The 23,899-nt window shown below is 58.9% G+C and overlaps 1 protein-coding gene across 1 annotated transcript; it reads right to left on the reverse strand.

The window, feature by feature from the left end:
* Positions 1-14: 14 nt before the first annotated feature.
* Positions 15-20,251, reverse strand: DEGS2 (delta 4-desaturase, sphingolipid 2). Its single transcript, XM_046647217.1, has 3 exons — positions 20,111-20,251; positions 4,556-5,298; positions 15-3,085 (listed from the first exon to the last, which is right to left on the reverse strand). Exons 1-3 carry the CDS (start codon positions 20,190-20,192, stop codon positions 2,939-2,941), a joined length of 972 nt encoding a protein of 323 aa, XP_046503173.1. The 5' UTR covers positions 20,193-20,251; the 3' UTR covers positions 15-2,938.
* Between the last annotated feature and the right edge of the window lie 3,648 nt (positions 20,252-23,899).

Below are 23,899 nucleotides of genomic sequence, written 5' to 3' on the forward strand. Positions count from 1 at the left end.
CAGAACACCAGGTCTACTTTTTTTGTATTTTATATTTGCCTATTTAAGTGTACATTTCTTTTGGTTTATAGAGAAGACACCCCCAAATCACACTTCATTAGATGGCTTCCCAGTTTCCTCCTAGGTGACGCTGTTAGCACCTTGGCTGGCAGTGGCGAGCTGTCCACACTCAGCTCCTCCCCAGCATCCTGGTGGTGAGGGTCTGTCCACGCCCCGCGGTGTCTGTGTCCACATCGTAATAAACGCTTACTGTCCACACCCCCGGCTCCAGCTCTCACTCTCTCACACCGGCTCCTGGTCGACCCTGGGGGGGGAGGCCCCTTTCTGAGGAAGGGCCCACGACAGTGGTGGCCGAGAATAGTAGGAGCAAGATAGGGCCTTGGACAGGTGGCTGGGCGGAATTCAGACACAGGGAGGGGCGGGGAGGGTGAGCAGGGCATCTCAGGCACTTCCGGCCGGGGCTCCTGGGGAAGGCCTCAGGTCCTACCTCAGGGAGCCACCCCCACAGACTCCCCCAGGGAGACAGGCCCTGAGTGGTGCCCATGCCTGGAACATCTAAGGGACGCCTTGTGCGTTCTGACTGGCAGGGAGGATGTGCCTGTTCACCCACCACTGCACAGATGGGGGGCTGCATCTCGGGCTCCGCAAGTGGGGTGGGAATGAAGGCAGGCTTTGCCTTCCGCTCTGCCCCACAAAGTCTCCTCCTGCATCCTCCAGGGAGGACACGGTCCCCGTCTCCAGGGCAGCAGGGGCGCCTGAATGCCCACCCGAGTCATTTCTCAGAGCGTGCAAGTTCCCCATCACAGCCAGAGAGGGTCTGACTCAGCCTCAGCCACTGCTACCCCTGGGCCAGGAGCCAGGCCCCAGCCAGTGGGTGGGCCTTGAAATGCTGGGACCATCCCACAGCCACAGCGGACACAACAGTGTGCCCAAACATCCTCTGGAGGCCATAGGAGGGAGGGAGGAAGCATGGGCCCCATCTGGCTAATGACAGGGGCACTACTGTTTTCTGACCCAGCTGTGGACATAGTTCATCTCATTGAGTGCTCCCAACCAACCCAAGAAGACGGGAAAAGGACTGGTCTGCCGCTAGGAAGTGAGCAGCCCGAGGCTCAGATCTCACTGGTTTCCCCAGGTCCCGTGGCGGTGTTAACCCAGAGCCAGCAGATTCCACAGCTCCAGGAGCTGCTCTCCTGCTGCCTTCCACCTCCCAGGGTCCAGGAATCCTGTAGTCTCAGAGCCTGGGGGTGGGGGAGCTGGCAGGTGGTGACAAGGCACTCCCCCTACCCAGGCAGCCTTCTCCTCAGGAGAACTCTGCCGGGCTTGTGGTGAGGCTGGGATGTGCCCCTCTGCCCTGTCTGCAGATAAGCGCCCTGGCGGACACAGAAGAGCCCGGGGGCTCAGCTGCGGTAGGAGCGGGTTCTCGGGGGGCTCCCCAAGGCCTGGGTTAGCTTGTGTGCACAAGGAGGGGCTGCCTGCCGAGGCTCAAGTATTCCCAGGCTGAACTTCACTTCCCTGCACGGCAAGCCCAGGGTCCAGGGACCTCTTCCCCAGGCCATCTCAGTGGTCAGACCGTTCGGAGACAGGGGCGCCAGGCACTACACGAGGCCACTCCCAGCCCAGGGCAGGAAGTCCTTGCTCAGCGCCTGCCGGGTGTCAGGCACTGGGCAGACAGAGGATGCAACGGGCCTTCCTGCCAGCCCTCCCTTTCCTGGGTCAGCTAAGACAGCCCCCACCCTGCCCACCCCTGGGGGGATGGTCCTCGGCCTCCCAGCCTCACACCCACGGGCTCCCTTTCCCTGGGGCTGCTGCAGGGGCTGCCGTGGGAGCTGCAGGGCCTCGCCCCCACACTTCTGGGGCAGGGCAGCCCCACCCACGCACCCTTCCTGCTGCCTGCCTGCCTGCTTCTGGGAGACCAGGACCCCACCCCACCCTAGTGCAGCCCCCTAGGGCCAGGGGGCTGACGAGAAGGATGCCTCCCTAGGCTGCAGCTGTGCCATCGGCCTCCTGCCCTCCAGCTGTAGTTCACTTGGGCAGCCACTTGTGCGTCCAACCACCTGTCCACCCACCGTCTGTCTGGCCTGTGGCGCCTGTTCGGTGAGAATCTTCTCAAGTCGCACATCTAGGGCGGTGGAGGAGACAGACCCTGTGGTGTCCAGCTTGAACTCTCGGGGCTCGGGGAAGGCTTCTCGCAGGGGTGAGGGCTCAAGGTGAGGCAGCAGCCGGCGACATGGGCCGAGGGGAGGCGGTGGAGAGGGGAGGGCTGGTACTGAGGGGCTTCAGGGCCACGTGAACCTCCAGGGCAGGCAAGGGCCTTCTGCTGTCTGCACTCCCAGAGGCCGGCCACCCACAATGACAAGGCCCCCAGGGAATGCTGCCTAAGCACCAAAGTGTGTGAGCAAAGCAGTGCCCAAGCAGTGGGGAGCAGAGGTACGACCAGGGGCTGCCAGAGGGGGAGGCTGGTGAGGCCTCCAGGGCCGGCCGGGGGCCATTCTCTGAGGCCCAGGTGGAGCCAAGACCAGCCACGGAAACAATCCGTGCGTGTGGAAACACACCAATGCTGATTTATTCGAGGGCATGGGAAGCTCCGCTCCAAGGATGCCCCTGGGGCAGGGCCCGGCCTCGCCCTGGGAGGCCCGGAAACAGAGGGCGCAACCCCAGGTCGGCAGCGTGTCCAGTGCAGACCCAGCTTCTCCAGGCTGCAGTCTGTGTCCGCTGTCGCCAGGCATGGCCCCGAGCAGCAGCCCAGGGTACGGGAACCAAAGGCAGCCAAACCAGTTCTGGGCACTAGCCAAGGAAGGGACAGTGACAGCCAGCTCTGCAGCAGGTGGGCAGGGTGGGGCGAGCCGCAGGCCCGGCTCCCACCTCAGCACTGAGGCACCAGCAGGAGGGCCGAGGCGTGGCAGGTCCGTCCAGTCCGGGCGCCAGCAGGCCGGGCTCACAGGTGGTCCTCTGCCAGCTTGCACACCCGCTTCACCCTGGCGTATGGCCCTAGGGAGTCCTCGAACACAAAATCCCAGAGCACCTTCACCCACGAGTGATGCTGCGGCAGGTGGTCGTAGTACTCGGGCGCGATCTTCCGCACCTGCAGAGAGGGCCAGCAGGTCAGGGGCCGTGAGCATGTGTGCACGTCCATGTGCACGCACGAGCACACGTGTGAGCGTACAGGCACACATGAGCATGAGCACACACCCTGTCCCTGTGTCCGGCTCAGCCAGGCAGGAGGCTGGTGTGCTGCCTGAAGACAGAGGGGCCGTTGGCCCCGGGCACCTGCCCCATGGGGGTGAGGAGCTATGCACCTCCCCGCCCGGAGCCCTCGCTGCCCAGAGTTTCGGATCCAAGAGGCCGAGGGGCCCACGAGGCGACCTGCAGGGAGCCTTGACTGCTTGGGAGAAGTAAAGGCTCACAGCCAAGGGCAAGGGCTTCCGTGACAGCTTGAGGACTCTGGCTTTGCCACTTCCTGAAACAAGTACCTGCCCTCTCTGAGCCTCTGCCTTCCCATCTGTGAAATGGGGACAAGGGTAATGTGGGCACCTGTGCACGGGTTGTGGCAGGGCTCGAGTGAGACGGTGCCCTTAGCAGGGGGGAGGGGAGGGGAAGAGAGGGGGCTGCACAGCCAGGGCTGGACACACGGGCTGTGGGACCCCAGAGTCACAAACACCTGCAACCCCAGGCAAGTGCTCACATATAACCATGTGCACCAACACGTGTACACACGGGAGCACACTCGGGCATCCGTGCAAACACCTGCACACACAGGCATGCACACGCCCATGCACATGGGTCACTGACCATGCATGCACACACACGTGTACTCACACCTCAGGGACACATGCACACACAGACAGGCACACACCCAGACTTGCACACTGACACCCCACCCCTGCTCCCTCGGGTCTCCTCAGCTCTCTCTAGCCCCCAGGGCCCGGCTGGAACTCCTCCTCCTCCCCCGCCCCCTTTCTGCAGACGTTCTCCAAGCCCAGGTCTCCCAGACAGAGGCGCCAGTCCTAGAGGCTTCCGCTCTGTGGCAGCTCAGGCCACCCTCTTGGTCACACAGGGCAAGGCCCACCCTGTCCTCTCTGTGCCACAAGGGAGCCCCTGGAAGGTCACAGAGCAGCAACAAGTAGCAGGGAGAGGGAGTCGGGAGCCAGGAAGGAGAAGGGCTTCACGTGCAGTATGGACACTGCTGCCCCATTTTACAGAAGAGGAAGCCAAGGCACAGAGAGGGCAAGGGGCTTGCCCGAGGACACACACCCAGTACGTATCATAGCTGTATTCAAACAGCTTTTCATTAAACCAAACGGCCTAAACTAAAATGCTCCTCCAGCCTCTGCCCTCCCTGAATTCACCTTATTCTGCAGCCCAGCACTCACCTGTACCGTGTGACCTTTCCCATTGCCATGAGGACCACAGCTCAGAATGTGGCCATCCCACGATCAGCATGAAAGGAAAAGGAGGCCAGAGCACGGCCCAGCACCCTCTGCACACCTCCCCACCTCCTAAGGCCCCCGTGCGCCCCTCGCCCACTGCAGCCCTGCCGGCCGTGGCCACATACCAGGGGCAGGTTGCAGCCCGGGATGCTGGGGAAGTCATGATGCTCCATGTGGTAGCCCACGTTGAAGGTGATCCAGTTGAGGGGCCCGTAGTAGGAGTAGGTCTCGTGGCCCTTGAGGAACATGTAGTGCTCCGCCACAAAGTGGCCCGAGATGGGGTGCAGGCCCAGGCCCAGCAGCGAGCTGGCCAGCAGGTAGACCATGGGCTTGAGTCCCCCGAGGGCGAAGATGGTGGCATCAGCCGCCAGCTGCACCAGGGCATTGAGCACCTCCATGCGGGTCACGGCCTTGGGGTTCACGCAGAGCGGCCGCAGCGAGTAGAAGAAGGGCTGCAGCGCCAGCCAGAGCAGCTTGCGGGCCGGCGTGCAGAAGAGCCAGCCCTCGAGGCGCGTGGGCACGTCCACGTCCAGCCCGTCGCCGCCCAGGTAGCGGTGGTGGTCCACGTGGTACTTCTTGAAGGAGGCGGCGTAGGGCACACCCATGGGCAGGTTGGCAAAGACGGCGAACCAGCGGTTGTGGGAGGCGCGCGCCGTGCCGAAGGCGGCGTTGTGCGAGATGTCGTGGATGGCCAGCGTCAGCGAGTGGTTCACACAGCCCCCGAAGGCGTAGGCCCAGAAGAGCAGCCAGCGCCACGCCAGCCCCCGCACCAGCCAGCAGGCCAGCAGCTGCACCAGCACCATCCCCAGCACTGTCCACTTGAGGTGAGGGTCCGGCCGCATCAGGGCCTTGATGGCTGGGTACTTGGCTGCAGGCGGGACCAGGATAGAGAGGTGTGAGGGGGACACTGGCCGCAGGGGCCGCCCGAGGCCTGCTCCCCTCCCTTCCTCCCTCCCCCCTTCCTTCCTTCCTCTTTCCTTCCTGCCCTCTTCCCTCCCCCACTCCTTCTACCACCCATTAAGCCCCCAGGCAGTGACACGGAGATAAACTTGCTCCTCGAGGATCCCTAAGACCTCTGGGGCCTAGGAACAGGCAGGCCTGCCTCCCCACCATGGGGGGGCGCCCCTCTGGGGAGGCCTCCCAGAGGGGGGATGTTTGCCACCAGCCGAAATAAAGAGCAGGTGGCGGGCCGGCCCCGTGGCCGAGTGGTTAAGTTCACACACTCGGCTTCGGCGGCCCAGGGTCTCACCGGTTCGGATCCTGGGCGCGGACAGAGCACAGCTCATCAGGCCACGCTGAGGTGGCGTCCCACATAGCACAACCCAGACGACCTACGACTAAAATACACAACCATGTACCAGGGGCCTTTCAGGAGGAGAAGAAGGGGAAAAAAGAAAGAAGGTTGGCAACAGATGATAGCTCAGGGCCGATCTTAAAAAAATTAAAAATAAATAAATGAAGAGCAGGTGTCACCCCCGGGTCACAGAAACATAATGCTGGAGATCCAAGCAGCTCCACGAGCAGCAGGTTAGATGCACGCGTCGGGGCGGGTGCGCATTCCGTGCAGCCCGAGACTGATCGGGGGGCGATTGGACGCCCCACACTTGTCAGACTTGGGGGGCAAGGGAGGCCGGCGGGGAGAACGCGCAGGGCTCCGCTCTGCGTGCGCCGGTTCTGAAAACCAACCAGATCCGAAGGAAACAGGATACAATGTTGGACACGTTTATTTCGGGCGGTGGGTGCTTCTTACACTCTCTCTACTTTCCTGTATTTTGTTTTATTACAGGAAAGGGAAAAACAATGAGAGTGGGAGTTGGCCAAGCAGGGGAGGGCCAGGGAGCAGCCAGACCCCGCAAACCTCAACAAAAGCGGGTGGGGTGGGCGCCCTCAGTGCAGGACAGCTGTGCCCCCTCAGGGCAGGACAGTGGTGCCTTCCAGAAACCTCTGTGGTTGGCTGGGCCAGGCAGAAGGTGGGTGAGGAGGCTGGTGCTGCGTCCAGGAGCAAGGAGGGACAAGGCCAGGGGTCATCACATGCTCAGGGTGACAGACACCCCCAGGTCTGCTCTATCCCCTGGTTTCCCAGGCAGGACAGACAGCCCTCAGGGAGGGAGCCAGCACCGTGATGCACAGATGGGGAAACTGATGCCGGCAAGGGCAGGGGCTTGTCCCAGGGCACCCTCGGTCACCTGTGTCCATCTGCAGTGCCTTCAGTGTCCACCCTTCCTGCCCAGTGAGCTGCCGCCCAGCCTCGTGCTCGCCCTCCTCAGACTGGCCCATGAAGGGTCCCCAGGGCTGCGGCAGAGGCTGGGTCCCGACTGGAGTTGGCCAGGCCAAGGTCAGATCCTGCCTGGCTCTTTCCTCCACGTGACCCAGGAAGTCGCTGCCCCTTTGTGCTCAGAATGAGAAGATGTGACAGCTCAGTTCAGCCACCCAAGGCCCCCTCGGCTAGGCCCCACCCCCTTCCTCCCAGCCCCAAGAACTTTGTGTCAGAGACACCCAGCAGTGGAACAGGCTGCTTCAGAGGTGGTGAACTACCTGTCCCTAGGGGTATGCAAAGAGAATCACAACATGGGGAAAGGGATTCTGCCCCAGTTGGAGGGGAGACTCAGGCTCAAAATCCTGCTGCCCAAGCTGCCACGCCACAAGCCTGTCTCGGGGTCAGTCTCAATCTCACTGTGTGGCCATGGTGCATTCCCACCCTCTCTGGGCCTCGGTGTCCAAGAGTAAGATAGCAAGGGTGTGATGTGCTTCACAGGGTGTTTGTCCCCACTGAATCGTCCTGCTGGAGATGCTGTGGGAGAGTTGGGGTTCCCACATCCTTGAACCACGGGCCACGACTACCCAGGAAGAGCCAACAGAATCCCCCGGCAGCTTTTCCACCCCTGCTGTCTACACACCAGCGCTGCCACCAAGCCCTTGCCTCATCTGGCAGCTATGGGTGTCTTGGCTCCAACCAAGTGAGCAGTGGCTCCACACAGTCCCCCGGACAGCCTGTGAGTGGCCGATGTGGGGTCTGAACTCCACACAGCCAGCAGGGGCGAGCAGAACCAGAACTCCCCTGACACACACACACACAAATATACACACACTTTGACCTCAGGAGCTCTCTCCCGGAAGCCGGCCAAGGACACCACCCAACAGATCCACAAGGATGGTGGTCATGGTGTGCGGATAAAAGAAAACCTCAGAAAGCACGAGCAAGCCCAGCAACAGGGTAACAAACCTCAGCCCCATAAACAGGGGCCACAGGGGACCACAGGGGCCACAGCATCCCTGGGGGGCTGGGAGGGAGCAGAGTCAGAGCAAGTTCAAATCCTAGCTCTGGACAAGGGTTTAATGTCCAGAATCTATAAAGATCTCCTACAGCTCCACAACAAAAAGACAAACAACCCAATTTAAAAATGGGCAAAGGATTTGAAAAATAGACATTGCTCCAAAGATGTACAACTGGCCAATAAGCACACGAAAAGATGGTCAACACCATCAGTCACTAGGGAAATGTAAATCAAAACCACAGTGAGGGACGGGCTCAGTGGCATAGTGGTTAAGTTCATGCTCCACTTCGACACCCAGGATTTGGTGGTTCGGGTCCTGGGCGTGGACCTGCACACCGCTCATCAAGCCATGCTGTGGCAGCATCCCACATACACAAATAAAGGAAGATTGTCACAGATGTTAGCTCAGGGCCAATCTTCCTCAGGAAAAAAAACCCACAGTGAGACACCCCATCACACCCACTAGGACGGCTAGATTCAAACAACAGCAAATAACAAGTGCTGACAAGGAGGCAGAAAAATTGGAACCCTTGTCTGTACACTGCTGACAGGGACGCAAAATGGTGCAGCTGCTGTGGAAAGCAATTTGGCAGTTCTTCAAAGAGTTAAACACAGAATTACCAAATGACCCTGCAGTTCCATTCCTACCTAAATATATACCCAAATGAATTCAAATCAGGGACACAGATTCTTGTACACCAATGTTCCTAGAACTAGTCACAATAGCCCACAGGTGGAAACCACCCACGTGTCCATCAGTTGATGAATGGAAAACAAAATGTGGTCTAGCCACACAAACAATGATTATTCAACCTTAAAAAGGAATGAAACTTGCAGTTATAAGATAAATAAGTGCTGGGGATGTCATGTACAGCATGGTGACTATAGCTAATAATACTGTATCGTATATTTGAAAGTTGCTAAGAGAGTAGATCTTAAAAGTTCTCATCACAAGAAAAAACTTTGGGCCGCCTCATGGCCGAGTGGGTAAGTTCGCGTGCGCTGATTTGGGGGCCCGGGGTTCGTGGGTTCAGATCCTGGGCACGGACATGGCCCCGCTCATCAGGCCATGCTTGGCAGGTGTCCCACATGCCACAACTAGAGGGACCTACAACTAGAATATAAAACTATGTACTGGGGGGTTTTGGGGAGAAGAAGAAGAAGAAAAAAAAGATTGGCGACAGATGTTAGCTCAGGGACAATCTTAAAAAAAAAAGAAAAAAAATTTTGTAACTGTATGTGGTGACGGATGTTAACCAGACTCACTGTGGTGATCATTTTGCAACATAAACAGATATCGAATCATTATGCTGTACACCTGAAACTCATATAACGTTATATGTTAATTATACCTCAATTACAAAAACACTCTTATTTGGATTTTCCACCTTCTCTGTTTCACGATTCCAACTCCCTTAATTCTACTCCCTGGAATTGATTCCCGAATAATCTACCAGCACCCAAAAAAAAAAATGAAGCACTCACACAAGCTACAACACGGATGAACCTCGAAAATGTTAAGCTACATGAAACCAGCCAGTCACAAAAGGCCACGTATTGTCTGATTCCACCCATATGAAATGTCTGGCACAAAGACAGAAAGTAGAGGGCAGCAGGGGCTGGCGAGGGGCCGGGCCCCCGAAAGGAGTGTGGAGTTTCCGTGTGGCATGATGAAAGCTTTCGGAAATAGTAGCGATGGCTGCTCAACACTGTGATGTAATTAATGCCACCAAAGCACACACCAAAACAGGGCTAAATGGCTAATTTTATGTTACATATGTTTTACCACAATAAAAAAATGTTTAAAAAAATCCCAGCTCCAGGCAGGGGACCTCAGCTCCACGGCTCCTTCATCTCTGAACCATAAACCAGGCCAGCGGGAGGATTAACAGCTAAGGCTCAGAGAGCGCGGGCTGCGCGCAGACGGATGCCAGGCCCGGGCTTGACGGATGAGTCCACACAAGCACCGGGGAGGAGGCGAGCTTTAAGAGGCAGCCCCCAGGAGGCCAACCGCAGACTGCAGACGGTTTACTGCTGCGGAAAAGAGCCAGCACGGCTGGAGGGTGGTGGAGACAATGGGGATGGAGCAGCGTGGGCTCATTAACTACTCTCCTCCGGACTGCCCACGTGGCCTGATGCAGCCGCTGGTGTTGGGCCTGAGCCACGGGAGGCGACCTGGCGGCTGCAGAGGCCAGAGGAGGAAGACGAGGGAGGGGCACGAAGGCCCCGTGGCTGTAAACCAGGAGAGCTGAGCACGGGGTGGAGGGAGAGACTGGCAGCCGTGGTGGGCAGCTAATGGCCCCTCAAAGATGTCCAGTCCTAATGGCACGGCCTGTGCGCTCGTGAGAGTCTGGGGCAAGGAGAACCAAGGCTGCACGTGGCATTCAGGCTGCCGTCAGCTGACCTGACAACAGGAGGAGGTCCTGGATTCTCCAGGCAGCCCAGCATCATCCCAGGTCCACCAGTGGAAGAGCAGGCAGGAGAGGAGGCAGGCAGGGTGGCCCGGGGAGGACTCCATCGCCACTCCTGGCTGCAGATGCAGGAGGGGCCTGGAGCCCGGGGCGGAGCAGGCGGCCTCCAGAAACTGGCAAGACCAGGAAACAGATCCTCCCACTGGGGCCTCCAGCTGGAGCTCGGCCCTGCTGTCGCCCAGGGAGGCCGTGTCAGACTTCGGACCTCCACAACTGTAGGATTTGAAGTGTGTTGTTCCAAGCCCCCAAGCTTTCGGTGAATTGTCACCGCAGTCCTAGGAAACTCACACAGCAACTGGACCCGGGACAAGAAAACAGCCGGGGCTCTAGCAGCCCGGAAAACACACCAGCCTGTTCCTCCTGCCCCATCCCTCCACTGGCCCGTGCCAGGCACTGGGCACGGTGGGGACTCATGCCCAGCCCGGCTCCTCCAGGGCCCCGCTACCTGCCAGCCCTGGCCCAGGTGGATGAGCTGGCATGGTGCTGCTCGGCCAGCATCATCCTGCCAGGTAGGGCAAGAGACACAAAAGGACCCAGGTCTGGGGGCAGGGGCTGACATGTGAGCCCCATTCGAGAGGGGGTGCAGGAGAAGGCCTTAGCCCAGCTTGTCCCTGCCCCAAAAGGGGTCCGAGTGAGCAGCGACACTTCAGAGGGTGGGCCTCAGGCTTGCCTGGGAAGATGGGTGCTTCCAGGGAGTGGCTGGGGGCCTGGGGGTGGGAGCTGCAGTGAGGTGGAGCCAGCAAAGGAAGAGGTGTCTTCCTGTAGCCAGGACGAGAGGATGTGCTGGCACCCAGCTGTCAGGGATGCTCACGACCACAACCCAGTGCCTGGGAAATCGCGTGCAAAGTCCTGAGAACCTTTGCATACCTGGAGGTTGGGCTGGGACCGCAGGCCACAGGGCTCCACCAGCCTCCCTGCTCGGGCAACCGGGGACCAGGCCCTCGCCTGCTGAGGCATATTTGAGAGCTGAGCCAGGTGGCTGGAGGCCACCAGCCCCCATGGGGCAGGCCTCCCCTGCTTCCCCTTGGAAGGAGGCCAAGCCTGGGGAAGGAGGCCAGGGCAGGCCACACCTGCACCAGGTGAGCACAGACTGGCAAGCTCTGGGGCACCGGGTCCAGGACCCCAGCTCCTGGGATCCAGGCCAGCACACAAGCCACTCCCTGCCCTCCAGAGGCAGGAGAATTAACAGAGCCCGGCAGTTGTGACCTTGGACTGTGGGCCCCAGGTGCCCCATACATTGATCAAAGATAATAAGTCCTACCTGTGGGGTAGGATATGGGGGCTCAAAGGAGAACACCCCTGGCAGTCCCTTCCTTGCCCCACCCCTGCCCCGCCCACCTTCAGGGAGCCCAGTGCCCCTTCCTCCTTCACGACAGGTTCCCAAGGACTCAGCTGCCCCCAGCTTGGCACAGCCGCAACAGGGCCTGGGGTGCCTGGTCCCCAGCCCGTCACCCAGGCTGACGGAGCAGGCCAGGGCCAGTTGTGGCCGCCCCACCTGCCCAGCCTCGGTCCCTGCATCTGGGAGGTAGGCTGTGGTGAGGCTGCGGTGACAGCTCTGAGCCCTGGGAGCTGTTTTTTATTGTCGCTATTAAATACAGTTTTCTGATTTGAGAGTGAAAACGTCCCATTTCTGACCTCTAGGGCTGTGGGTACAGGTCTTGGAGGCTGATCTGGCCCCGGGCTTGCTGTGACCTACAAGAACAGGCCCCGTGTTCCCAGGCATGAAGGTCACTGGGCGAGGCCATCCTGCTGGAAGCAACGACAAAGGGAGCTGACATACAAGCTGGACGCCAGGCAGCATGTGGCGAGCCCTCAGAGGGTCCAAGCACGTGAGCCCCGGGTCACCTCCACTTGCGGAGGCCCCTTCTGGACCACAGTGCAGGCAGGCAGGGCCCCAACAAGCAGCGCCGGCCGAGCACAGCCACCAGGGAGGCCTTGGCTAAAGGTGTGTGCGGGCAAGACCCCATAAGGGCTCAGGGACAGTGCCAGGGAGCTGGGAGTCCTGTGGGTTCCAGAGGCGGCATGGGCTGGGAGAGCTCACTGAACACCCCGGGCCTTCAGTGGAGACCCTAGGGACGGACCCCCCTAAGAGCACCGGTGAGCTCCGGGGCAAGCCGGCCCAGCAGCCCATCGCCCTCCTGCGGAGGACTCAACCCTTGCCCAAGGCAAACAGCCAACATTTAACTTCTCAATTCCCCAGCTCCCGGGTCCCTGGGGAGGTGGGAGGCCTGGGGACCTCCTGGGGGAAGATGCTCAGGGCACCAGTAGCCACACAGACAGGAAGCTGAGGTCACCAGGCACAGTCAGGATCTGGGGTAACTGGAGCCATGGGCTTGGGGGTGTCCAGCTGCGGGGGTCAAGGAGGGTCACAGACAGGAAGACAGGACAGGCACCCGCTGGACTTAGCAAGGTCACAGGGCCTCAGCAGGAGCCGTCTCAGATGGCCAGGGGCAGCGTAGCAGCTAGGTGAGGAGCTGAGGGGTGGATGTGGTGAGTGCAGGCGTGGGGGGAGGGGGGCCGGCTGCGGTGTCAGGAAGAGAGACAGACGCCAGGGGACAGCAGAAGCAGGGGACAGGGATGCTGGGCGGGGGTCATGGAGAAGGCAACGGGTGCTGGCTCAACAGGAGGGGGCCTCTTCCAGGGGCTCAGGGAAGAGAGACAGGGATGAGGAGAGACGCTAGGCTCCACGGCCTTGGGCTCCATCTTCTCTGGGCCCCGGGGGGATCCCAGCTGACCTCGGGCAGACCTGCCCGCTCAGACCTCCAGCTCAGAGGACAGGAGTAGCTGGACTAGGACAGGCATGCCTCGAAGACCCTCTGTCCGTGGGGCGGCCTGGAGCCCAGCCTCCTGGAACCAAAGACAAATAGATCCATGCAAATGCTCTTCCAGCAGCGGCCCCGGGCAGGGTCCACGGCAGCTGGGCCACTGGCCATGAGCAGCAGCCATCATTGCTAGAATTCACACTGTCCAGGCATGACACAGAAAGGCGGGTGTGAGGGCCAGGGAGGCCCAGAAAGGGTCCAGAAAGAAGGCAGGGCAAGGTCAACAGGGCTGAGAATGGACCTCAGACTCAGGGCCTACAGGAAGTGAGCCAGGGCCCAGGCATGGACGGGGACATCAGCAGGTGTCACATGCCCAGTGTCTGACACACACTTACTCATGCAGGCTTCACCACCCTGCCCAGCAGGGGACCATGCCCTCATCTGGGAGATGAGGAAACAGGTTGATTTCCACTGGCCCCTCCAGAGAGAGGGAAGACACTCCGCAGGCTGCCTCAGCCCCCAGAGGCACTGGCTCCAGAGCTGGGCCACCTAGGGGCAAAGCGCCCAGAGAAAACCCTGGGTCCCAGGTCAGGAGAGCCACACTGCAGCCTGGCTCAGCCCAACTACTGTGTGCCCTTGGGCAAGCCCCTGTCCCTCTCTGGGCTGGCTTCCTTACTCACCATCTCTAAGGTGCTGGCTCTGACAGCCCTGGGGCTGTGAGCCCACGGAGATGGAGTGTGGGAGGGGGAGGCGGCAGGAGGCGCTGGCGTGTTGGGAAACTTGGCTCCCGCAGAACTGTACATGTACATGCAGTTCATATATTTACATGCATGACACACTTGTTCCTGAGGACGCAGAGAGCAGAGCAGGAGGACGCGCCTGCTGGAAGGGAGGGCAGCCTGACCCCAACGCCCCCCCACCAGTCCCACAGAACAGTCTTCCGGTGGATACTTGGTTATTCCCAGAACTTCTCTCGGCAAATTCTGCTGAGCCAGCAAGAGGGCAGGAAGACGGGAGAAAGGCAGCTGCGGCGGGAGGCTGCTGGGCTGCGAAGGAGGTCCCCGGGCCGGCGCCCGGCTGGCCATGACGTCACTTCTCTCTGGCCTCCAGCAGGAATGCCAGGAGCACACGGGCTTCGTCCCTTCCACCCTGGACCCGTCCCTGCACCCGCCCTGGTCCTATCCAGGGCTGGGTCCTCCTACCACCGCCCCAGAGGCCAAATGCCGGCGCACGACAGTCTCGCTGGATATGGGGGATGTCCCTGTCATCGCCTTTCATCACCCAAGTGACCCAAGTCTCAGATCCTCCATCCCACACATCAGCTCCCTGCTGCCCACCTGCTTCCCAGCTCCCACTTGACCCTGGCCCCCCACAGGCTACTGGGGAGCCCAGGAGCCCAGCACTCCACCCCTCGGCTCTCCTGCCCACAGCGGAGTGCCTTCACCCCACAGCCCCTGCCAACAGGGGCACCAGTCCCCTTCACGCCCCCTTTCCTCGCAGCCCGGGCCCTAACGCCAAGCCCAGAGCCGAAACGCGAGCCCATCCCTGTCTGGTCAGTGTGGGAGGCACCGTGGGGAGCCGCTTCACCATCGAAAACGCGGGAAGTGGCCCAAAGTGCCTTCAGAAGTCACTGTGCTCGGCCTCCTCGCTGCCTCTTGCTAAAGCTGCTTTTGGTTCATTGATAAATATTTGCTGAAGGTCTGTGGCCAGCCGGGCCCCGGACCACAGAGAGGGAGGGGCACCTGGCAAGTGCGGGCGGGGGTGTCACCCCTGCTGGCCTGGCCCCGGCGCCGCTGGAACGTGCCGCGAGGGACACACACAGAGTCCGTCACAGTCGACCTGCAAGTGGGAGGAGAAGGGCTGCCTGCGAGAATAAGGGCGGGGCTGCAGGGTGACCACAGGGCTCTGAGGAGCTCTCTCGATGATGAAAATACTCTCAAACTGGATTAGGTATCTTTACTAAAAATCAACGGGCTGCACCTTTATACAAGTGAATTTTATGGTACATAAATCCTGCCTCATAAAAGCTGGTAGAAATTAAAGAACACGGGGGAAGGAATGCCAGGTGGAAGGCCCAGCACACGCATCCACACAGGGCTGGACTGAAGAAGGCCCCGGGGACACGTGAGCTGGCAGCCGCACAGCAGTCGTGTGGCAGGGACTGAGGACGCCCTGCGGCCATGGTCAGGGCCCCACAGAGAAGAGGATGCAATGGGGGCGAGGGCCAGCGCAGGCCGGGTGAGTGAGCTCGGCCACCAACCTAACCTCCCAGGGGCCTGCGGTGCACAGAAGGTGTAACCGGCCACAAGTCGAAAAGAAAGAAGTCCTCCTCCAAGAGACAAGGGCCAGATGGGGAAGATACTTGTGGCGAACACAGGGCTCCTAGCTGTAATATGTAAAAATCTCTTAGGAATCAAGAAAAAGGATGGCTCCGATGGACAAAGGAGCCGAGGACATGAGGAGAAAATTCACAAAAGAAGGAGGAGCAAAATCAAAGAAGAAGTACTCAACCTCACCATCCAGCTCAGAAATGCCAATTCAGACGGGATGTGTCCCGACTCCCCCAACCAGTGGTGAGAGTTAAGCTGCACAAGCTGCGCGCGCGTGCAGAGCAGCGTGACAGGTCCCCGGCCCCGAGGGAGGCAGGGAGGGAGGGAGGGAGGGAACCCGGCGGCGTTCCTGGTGGGCACTGGACTAGAGAGGGCAAAACCCGTGCAGCTGCCCACTACCTCCCGGGCTCCCTCCCCTGGGAGCTGCTGTGGGCCCGCCTGGGGAACGGCCTCGGGGGAGGTGGGTGTGGGCCTGGCCCTGCCCTCAGGAGACTCAAACAACTGAAGCGATCACCCCACACATTAATAGAGTCACAGATGGGACAAAGGCCAGGAGGTCAAAGTGCACGGCACCCCGCAGGAGGACCAGGGAGGGGGTGCCTAGGGGGAAAGTAAGCAGTGGCATGGCAAGCAGCCCCCATCTCCGTGCTCAGCGATGCTTGTTGGTAGCTTGAAATTGGCCACAATGGAAATATTTATAGAAATAGGCAAATGCCAATTTGCAAATCAGGGCTTTCTGTCCAAGTGTTTATGAGTGTCAAACAATAAACAATTGAGAGTCAATTATTTATGTTTACCAGGATACTGTGTGTGTGTGTGTGTTCTTACAGAGTGTTTCTGAGAAAAGGACATTCAGGCTGAGACCTGAAGGGTGCATAGGAGTTTGGTAGATGAATAGTAGGGGAAAAGAATTCAAGCAGAGGGAACAGCATTTGCAAAAGCCATGAAGTAAAAAAATCGACAGATGGGGGAGCACTCCACAAAATGGCTAGAGGTCAAAAAGGAAAGAGAAAGGGCAAAGGGCAGGGGCCAGAGCATGGGGGTGCCTAACACGCCAGGGCAGAGACGGGATTTTAGGAAGGGAAGCCCTTGGAGGAGTCGAGCGAGGGAGGACACAACAGGTCAAATACAGTCCAGGAGTGACCTCTTAGGGATCGCCTGTTGTCTGTGCTGCCGTGCACCTGTGTACCCCAGACGCCTCCATCCTCCCCACCCAGCGCAGGGTCACAGAGTGCCTTGCCTTTCTTGGAGAGCTGTTTGTCTCTGTCCTTACCAGGTGATGCTATGGGGCTCGCCCATCACAGCCCCCTGCCCACTGGCCAATCCCAGGACTCGCAGCACTGGCCGATGTGGGCTGCCTCCAGGGGAGGGCGTGCTCCTTGGGGCAGGAGGCACGGAGCGCCTCTTTCCTCGGTGGAGTCTCAGAGCTGGGCGGACACCGGCCTGGTGCTGCCTGAGGCCTGCCTGATGGAGGAAGACGAGGGCCACATGCTGACTGCAGTGGGGATGAGGAGCACAGGGAGACTGGCCTTGCGGCCCGCTGACATCCCTGCGGCTGGGCGAGGAGAGTCCACAAGCTCCCCTGAGAGCTTCGGACAGTTCTGTTCTGGATTTTACACCGAGAGAGCCCCGGCCAGGGCCTCGCCTAAACAAATGAGCCACCAGCTGCCAAGAGTCTGACTTCCTTGTTTTCCTTTGGTTATTTGAATGTCTTTTTTTTACCAGGTGTGTGCCCTGCTTTTATAAGTGAAAAATAAATAAGTAAAACAAAACAGAGACAAAATCACAAAGCTATTTGTTTTTGAAAAGAGAGATCCAAAGCCTGCTTCTTAAGCCGCTGGCCACACCCGGCAGACTCTGATCTCCGATGGGACCAGTCCTGTGGCTCAGTGCCTGCCTCCCAGTACAGGGAGCCGCAGCCCCGGCTGGGGAGACATGGCTACTGGGGGGCAGTGGGACCCCATGTGCCCTGGGAAGCATGTCCCCATCCAGGCAGGAGCTGAGAGATGGACTTTGGTCCTGCCCAAACAGCACCGCAGCCACCTCTGTGCAGGGACTTCCTGAGTTCTGACTCTGAGATTAGGATCTTTATTGAGCATCCGATGGCCCCCAGGAGGTTGGCATGGGCTGAGAAGCCACCTGGGTGGGGCCGGAGCACATCCTCGAGCAGGTGTCTGCCTGAGCACCAAGCTGGCCTCTGTGGCCTCTGAGCTGTGTGACCCTAGGCCAATCACTTCCCCTCTCTGAGCCCCACTCTGCTGCCTCTTCTGTAAAGACCTACAGGATTTCTCTCGGGCTGGGAATGGCACAGGCATCAGGGAAGCAGAGATGGGAAGGGACTCCCTGTCTTTGGGGAGAACACAGGCCTGAGTGTGAGAAGGAATAACATGGCAGCTAACATTGATTGAGTGCTGGGCTTGGCGCATATCACTACCTCATTTAATCCAAACAGCAACTCCGTAAGCAAAGCATTGGCATTAACCCCTTTTAACTCAACCAAGCCTCAATTTCCTCATCTCTTTATTGACTTGCCCAGCGTCACGTGACTAATGAGTGAGTGCTGAGATCCTTGCCAGGATATCTGCAACACAGCCAAGCTCCAGCCCTCTGCAGACTGCCCCAGAGAGATAAGAAGGCCGTGGGCTGGCGCCACGGAGGGGAATCCCAGAGGAGCGCCCTCACCCAGCCCAGGCCAGGGTCCACGAGGGCAGCCAGGGTCCACAAGGGCAGCCAGGGGGGCTTCCTGCAGGAGGTGGCACTGAGCAAGAGCAAGCCGGGCAGAGCGGGAAGGAAGGACATCCAGGCAGAGGAACAGCTTGTGCAAATGCCTGGGAGCGAGAGGGAACGGCACATTCCACATTCTTGAGCTCAAAACTGGACCCGTGTGGAGGCATCCCTGGCAGCCAGTGGAAGCCACGACTGAGCAAAGCTCCCTGAAGAGTCAGCCTCGAGAAGCTGTGCTGTCCCCGCCCTGGCCCGTCGCCTCCCTGTGCTCCAAGTCTCCCAGCCTCGCCGGCCACCCCTCCAGGAAGCTGCCTGGGTTGGTTCCAGGGCCTGTGGCTTCTCTCTTTAGAGAGAGAACCTTCTCCCTGTCCAGGAGTGCTGGGTACCACACTGGGCACATCCCTTCCAAGACCACCTTTCATCCTCCTACCTACCCTGCCAGAAAAGACTGCACCCGCTGTGCAGACTGGGAAACTGAGGCTGCTGCCCAGAGTGTGGGGATCCCTCCAGGCCTCTCCGTGGGCCAGGATATGTCTCTCGGCCTTCTCCACCTGGGGCCAGGTGCCCAGGGGGGCTGTGAGGGGACGTGGGGGGACAGCCAGGGGAGGGGAAGGAAATACAGCCCTGCCTTGGACCTGCTGGGGGGCAGCAGCCAACACCCCTGCCCTCTGGGGGGAGGGAGGACCAGATGATCGCCAAGACCCCTCTGAGCCACCCCCAGGAAGTTCCCAGCTCTGGGGGAGAGGATGCTGCCACTGCTGAGACCTCAAACAGTTACTGCTCACCTCACAGAAGAAAACCTCGGAAGTCACAAACCCACCCGGAGGGGCCTCCAGCCCTTAACCCCCAGCCACAGCAGGGTATGGTCATGCGCTAACCACTCAGCGCATCTTGTGTCCGAAAGGTTTAAAAGTAATGGGCTGGATCTTTCCATAGTCTTGAGGTGGGGCAGGAAGACACCAAAGGGAAAACTCTAACAAAAAAAAACAATCGATTGGAACGCATTAAAAAAAAAAAAAAAAGCTGCTGCAATAGCAAGACAAATTATAAAGGGGAAAAATGTCCGCGACATCTAAGACAAAGGGTTAAAAGAGCTATACAAAGAGCTTTAACACTGGGCAAGCAAAAGACCAACCCAAGAGAAAAAAGAAAAGGTTAAAATGGCCAATGAAACATTGAAACCAATCAGCGAATAAATGCAGATTAAGCCCACAATAAAAGAGTATTGCTTCATTAGTCTGATCGGTAAAGATTAAAAGGTTTAATCTGTAGGTTTAATCGCCAGGTGTAGGCGAGGGTGTGGGGAAACCGGGACCGTTCCTGGGGACGGGGAGCGCGTCCAGCCTGCTGGAAGCAGGCCTGGCGCTGCGGGGACGACCCGGTGGCGTCCGGTAAAGGCTTTTCTGGAGGTGGGCGCCCTTTAACCCGAACTCCGGGTAAGGGACGGTCCTGGGTCAAGACGGAGCCGCTGGCATCAATGACGGTGAATCCGCAGGACGGGCGCCCATGTACAAAAGGCGACCTCGCGGGGCACTAAGCCACACAGAGGAGCGGCCACCGCGTATTCACCATAAAATACAGGACAGGCGGACGGGATGGTCTGGGACAATCTTTGTTTTTAAGAAAAGTTGTCTCTCCTTCGCGTTCGCGTCCTCGGAGGCGCTCATTCCGCCCTGAGCTCGGGCGACCGCGGGACCCAGGAGCTCCGCGCACAGGCGCGGGGGGCGCGCGGGCGGCGCATCCCGGACACACCGTGCCCCGGAGCCGACCCTGCGCCGCTGCGGTCCGCGCCCCGGGAGTGGCTCACGTCCCACAGGCGGGATGGAGCAGCTGAGAGGCGCTCCCCGGCGCGCGGATCCGGGCTCGGATCCTCGGGTCCCGGATCCCAGGACCGAGGCAGAGACGCAGAGGAGTTTCAGACCGGGAGCGAGGGACCCTCGGGGACGCGGACAGGCGACGCTGGGGAGGGGAGTGGCGCTCCCGCCCTCCTTCGAGCATGGGTAGGGAGAGCCTGCTGGGCATCCGGGCCCCGCAAGAGCCACCGCGTGGCTCGGGCTGGCCCGCCACTCCAGCCGGCCCCGCGGGGCTGTCCCCTCCCGCCGCGGGGCCCGTGCTCACCGAGCATCTCCTTGCGCCGCTGCGTGTGCGGCTGGTCGGTGTAGACCCACTCGAAGTCGCTGCGGCCCGCGCTGTTGCCCATGGTGGGGCGGGGAGCGCGGCACCGGCGCAAGGCGGGCTAGGCTCCACTGCACCTGCCCAGCCGCGCCGCCCGAGCCGAGTTCGGGGCCGGGGCGGGGCCTCCGGGGGCGGGGCCAGGTGCGCGGGGCCTGGGGCCTCGGGGCGTCGCCGGCGCCCTGACCTGGGCGGTCGCGGGGGCTCTCGGAGCCTCCGTCCCCTGGTGGGGAAAAGGGGACGATTCCGCGCGAGTCCCCGGGGCCGGGTTGTGCGCGGACGCCGTGTGCACTCAGCCACCCTCCCCGCCCCGCTCTCCGCGGCCGGTCGTCGGATTCACGGAGGCCCCACCGCGGCTGAGCGCCACTTCTCTCCGTGGCCCAGACCTGCTCGCGCTCCTGCCGCCCCTGCCCCACCGACTAGCCGGTGTGCGCAGAGCTGGGGGAGCGTCGGAAGGATGGAGATTAAATGGCTGTGACAGGGCCAGTAAACAGAAGGTGCTCAGGAAAGATTTGCCAGGGCAATTATCCCTTCTACCCACCTCTTTCACAGTTACACAGAGGGCGGATGATGCGCCTGTGACAACCTCGTGGAGGTGTCAGCCCCACCTCTGCCTTCAGGGAAATTGAGGAACACAGGGACACAGACGGAAGAGGCCTATTATGACTCAGGGTGATATGTGCCATGACAGAGGGAGGCCCTGGGACAGCTAAGGTCCAGTAGAGGGGTCTTTTGCATTAGGCCTTGAAGGATGAGTAGGAGTTCAACGGCTAAAAAGGGAGGAGGGCGTTGGTGATAGAGGGAACAGAAGATACAAACGCTCAGAACCTTGGAAGAACCTGGACACTGTTGGAATGGAGAGTCCGGTCGGGGGGAGTGGGGCACCGGGCTCCTCATTTTCATCTTCTCAGGGCATCCTCTCTTCTTCCTCTCCCTCCTTTGGCACTTTGGAGGGTGTACCTGGTGGACCCGAGGACTGGAGCCTGGCCTGTGCTGGGAGCCGCCTGGGTAGCAGACTGGCCTGGCAGCCAAAGCCACCACAAGGCAGGCAGGGAATCATGGGGAGCTTCTCTCCAGGAGAAGTCTGTGGTCACGGGTGTTGTACTCTTGGCAGGCCTCGCTCCACCCAGGGCCAAAGGCAGGCCTAGCAGAGAAGAAAGGTGACTGTGTGGGCATCCGGTGACCGCCAGCCGCCTGCCCCTGGGTGAGATGTGGGAAACGGGTGGACACAGAGGCTGGATTCCTGCCAGACAGGGAGACCCTCACAGCCTAGCATTGCCACCACCCCATTCAGCACCCAACGGGGTCATGGGGCCCCGCATGCACACTCCAGAAACAGAGCTCAGTACTCTCCCCGGCACAACCTCCTCTAATCCCAGGCAGAGGGACCCTCAGAAGTCATCCCACCAGCCACCACTGTACAGATGGGGAAACTGAGGCTCAGAGATGAAAAGGACCTTAAATAAGCAGCGAACCTTCTTTTTGACTTGAAAAGCCAAAGCCAGAGTGCTGGCCCCCACCTTGAGCTCAGTGCGACCCGGGTCCCAGCTGTGGCCTCCGGGACACCACTGTCCCTGCCACTCCCTCCACCCAGACACCTACCCCAGGGCTCTGCCAGTTGAAACCAGCACAATGCTTTCATTTTACAGATGAGAAAATTGTCTGCTTGGACCATAGAAACTCAGCTCCAAGATGGGGAGCTTGCTTCCAGCACACGGCACAGGCCCACCACGTCCCCAGTCCTAGAAACGGAAGAGAAGACATCCTCGTCTGTAACGTGGTGTCCTGGGTGGGATCCCCGACTAGAAACAGGGCATTAGGTAAAAACTAAGGGAGTCTGAATAAAGTATAGACGTGAATTAGTAATAGTGTATTAATATTGGTTCATTCTTGTAACAAATGCACCATACTGTTAGAAGATATTAAAACTGAATGTGGAAGCTATATGAACTATGAATACTATTTTCACAATTTTTCTGTAAATTTAAAACTGTTGTTAAAAATAAAGTTTATTTTGGGGCCAGCGTGGTGGTGTAGTGGTTAAGTTCGGCCTGCTCCACTTTGATGGCCCCAGTTCGGGGGTTTGGATCCTGGATGCAGACCTGGCACCACTCATCAAGCATCCCACATAAAATAGAGGAAGATGGGCACAGATGTTAGCTCAGGGCCAATCTTCCTGAGCAAATGAATAAATAAAGAATAAAGTTTATTTTTAAAAGGAAGTATTTTTTAAACACATATATATATGTAGTTGCTGTCGTTAAATTCCTAACAGAACTGGAAAACAGGGACTCTGGTGGATGGAAGCCGAGGAAGCTGACGGGGGCTCCTGCACACCTTCCAGGCCCAACTTCGCTGGGCCGGGCGCCAGCCCTGGTGGGGTTCCCTGACTCTCAGGAGGGCCCTTGGTCAGAGGGCTCTGGTGTCTGTGAGGAGCAGGGAGCACCTGCACCCACAAGTCCTAACTGTGTTTGCTTCCCCAGCAGAAAGTCCTCTTTGCCCCATGTTTGCAGAAAACAGGCCAGAATGCATTCCATCCAGCCCTTCCCAGCCCGCCCTGGAGCCAGCTGCCTGACAGCCCGTGACCCAGCGTCGGCCAGCATCGGAGGGCAATGACTCCACCAAAGACGGGCGCCCACCCCAGGAAAGAGTAGGACTTTCCACCTGGCAAAACAGCCATTGGAGAAGGCAGAAGCAGACTGAGGAATGAGAGTGACATCTCCCAAGGGACTCCAAAGGCTATTTCATCCATTAAAATAAACAAATAAGCAAACCAGAGATGGACGTTTATAAACTGCTTGTTAAAAAACAACCTTCATGGGGCCGGCCCGGTGGCACAGCAGTTAAGTGCACACGTTCCGCTTCGGTGGCCCAGGGTTCGGCGGTTCAGATCCTGGGTGCGGATATGGCACGGCTTGGCAAGCCATGCTGTGGTAGGCATGCCACGTATAAAGTAGAGGAAGATGGGCATAGATGTTGGCTCAGGGCCAGTCTTCCTCAGCCAAAAGAGGAGGATTGGCAGCAGTTAGCTCAGGACTAATCTTCCTCAAAAAAAACACCAGCCCTCGACTGGGATGGAAGCACATGAAAGAAACTCGACTTGGAAGGAGGTGCAGAGTCCCAGCATCCGTCTAACAAGATTTCTAGAATAGAGAAAATGGAGGAGAGGTGACATTTATCTCTACGCCACCTTGTTTTCTTCACAGAAGTCATCTCTCGCTGACACTATAATTATAATATAATTATATGTGAGTATGATTATCCCTATCTGAAATAAACGTTTGTAGCCTATATTTATTTACTTGCTTGTCTGTCCCCCCGCCGAGCGTGTGTTGTTCTTCTGGGTTCACCCCTGGTAACCCTAACGGCTAGACCAGGAGATGCCCTCCATAATGACTTGCTAAATGGAAGAAGGAGTGAGTCACGTTAAACAAGTAATAAATGAGGGTTCCCCAGACCAGAAGAAAGACACGAGTCTTCAGACCAGGCTCAAATGTGTCAACAAGATTAAAACTTGCTTTGACCACTTTGGAAAACCCTACGGCAATATCTCCTGAAGCTCCACATACATCGGCCTTACCATCCAGGAATTTCACACTTCAGCCCAAAGAAATGAAAATATATATATCCACCAAAGACATGCGCAGGAGGATCCGAGGCAGCGTCATTGCCCAGAGCCTAATGCTGGAGACACCCCCAGCTCCAGCCACGGGAGACCAGGCAGACACCTCGTGC

The sequence above is a fragment of the Equus quagga genome, chromosome 20 (genome assembly GCF_021613505.1).
Source record: "Equus quagga isolate Etosha38 chromosome 20, UCLA_HA_Equagga_1.0, whole genome shotgun sequence".
Lineage (NCBI taxonomy): Eukaryota > Metazoa > Chordata > Mammalia > Perissodactyla > Equidae > Equus > Equus quagga.

Coding starts and splice junctions, on each gene's coding strand:
- DEGS2 (XM_046647217.1), bottom strand. CDS start 20,192: ATGGGCAACAGCGCGGGCCGCAGCGACTTCGAGTGGGTCTACACCGAC. Junction 5,299..20,110: donor GCGGCGCAAGGAGATGCTCG/GTGAGCACGGGC, acceptor TCCCGCCTGCAG/CCAAGTACCCAGCCATCAAG. Junction 3,086..4,555: donor CGGGCTGCAACCTGCCCCTG/GTATGTGGCCAC, acceptor CCCTCTCTGCAG/GTGCGGAAGATCGCGCCCGA.